A 705-nucleotide genomic window follows, 5' to 3' on the forward strand; every position below is an offset into this window, starting at 1 on the left:
CCTTGCTGCTCACAGCCTCCGTGGCAGCCGCCAGCTCCTCCTCAACCGACGTCAGGCTGCGAGACACACGTACCAGTGGGCTGAGCCCCCACCCTGCCCCTCACCTGCCCTTGCCCATGGCAGATCCTGCTCACCAGTGCTGGACACTCTCGAGGGTCAGATCGCTCAGCTGCAGCTCCCCCGGTGCCAGGCTCTCTGTCTCCTCCAGCAGGCTCTCATCAAAGGACACGGCTGGTGGCACCTCAAAGTCATAGCTGTGGGCACACAGAATGGCTCTGTCCCCTCCTGCCCCGTGCCAGCCACCAGCACCCGTGGGCAGCAGGGTTGTGCCAGGCAGGGAGGCTGCAGCCACACGGGGCCATACCGGTGGCTCTGGATGAAGTAGCTGTACTCAGTGGCAGGGTCAATGGCCTGGATGGCACCGATGATCTCCTGGTGCACGGCCAGCATGTCCTCCTGGACCAGGCTGCTGATGTTGCAGTACTCCCCAAGAATCTCCTTCCTGTGGGAGCACTGCTGGTTCTGGGGGCCCATAAGGCTGCCAGAGCTTGGCAGTGGAGTGCAGGGATGGCAGCAGGGCACAGAATGGGCAGTGGGGCATGGGATGGGCAGTAGGGCACAGGACAAACAGCAGAGTGGGTAGGGCTCTTACAGGATAAGGACCATTTCCTGCTGCAGGCTGTAGAGGGACTGGTGCAGGCAGGG

The 705-nt window shown here is 62.8% G+C and overlaps 1 protein-coding gene across 1 annotated transcript in view; it reads right to left on the reverse strand.

Moving 5' to 3' along the window:
• The window catches only part of FES (FES proto-oncogene, tyrosine kinase), a gene marked incomplete at its 5' end in the record, with an annotated part of 4,425 nt that overhangs the window by 2,990 nt on the left and 730 nt on the right, over positions 1–705 (reverse strand). Inside the window, 4 exon segments of the mRNA XM_009083675.1 lie at positions 7–56; positions 135–254; positions 365–502; positions 653–705. The exon segment at positions 653–705 is cut by the window's right edge and continues 30 nt beyond it. Coding sequence (XP_009081923.1) covers positions 7–56; positions 135–254; positions 365–502; positions 653–705 — 361 coding nt within the window.

Source organism: Acanthisitta chloris, unplaced genomic scaffold (assembly GCF_000695815.1).
Source record: "Acanthisitta chloris isolate BGI_N310 unplaced genomic scaffold, ASM69581v1 scaffold28921, whole genome shotgun sequence".
In the NCBI taxonomy this organism is placed as follows: domain Eukaryota; kingdom Metazoa; phylum Chordata; class Aves; order Passeriformes; family Acanthisittidae; genus Acanthisitta; species Acanthisitta chloris.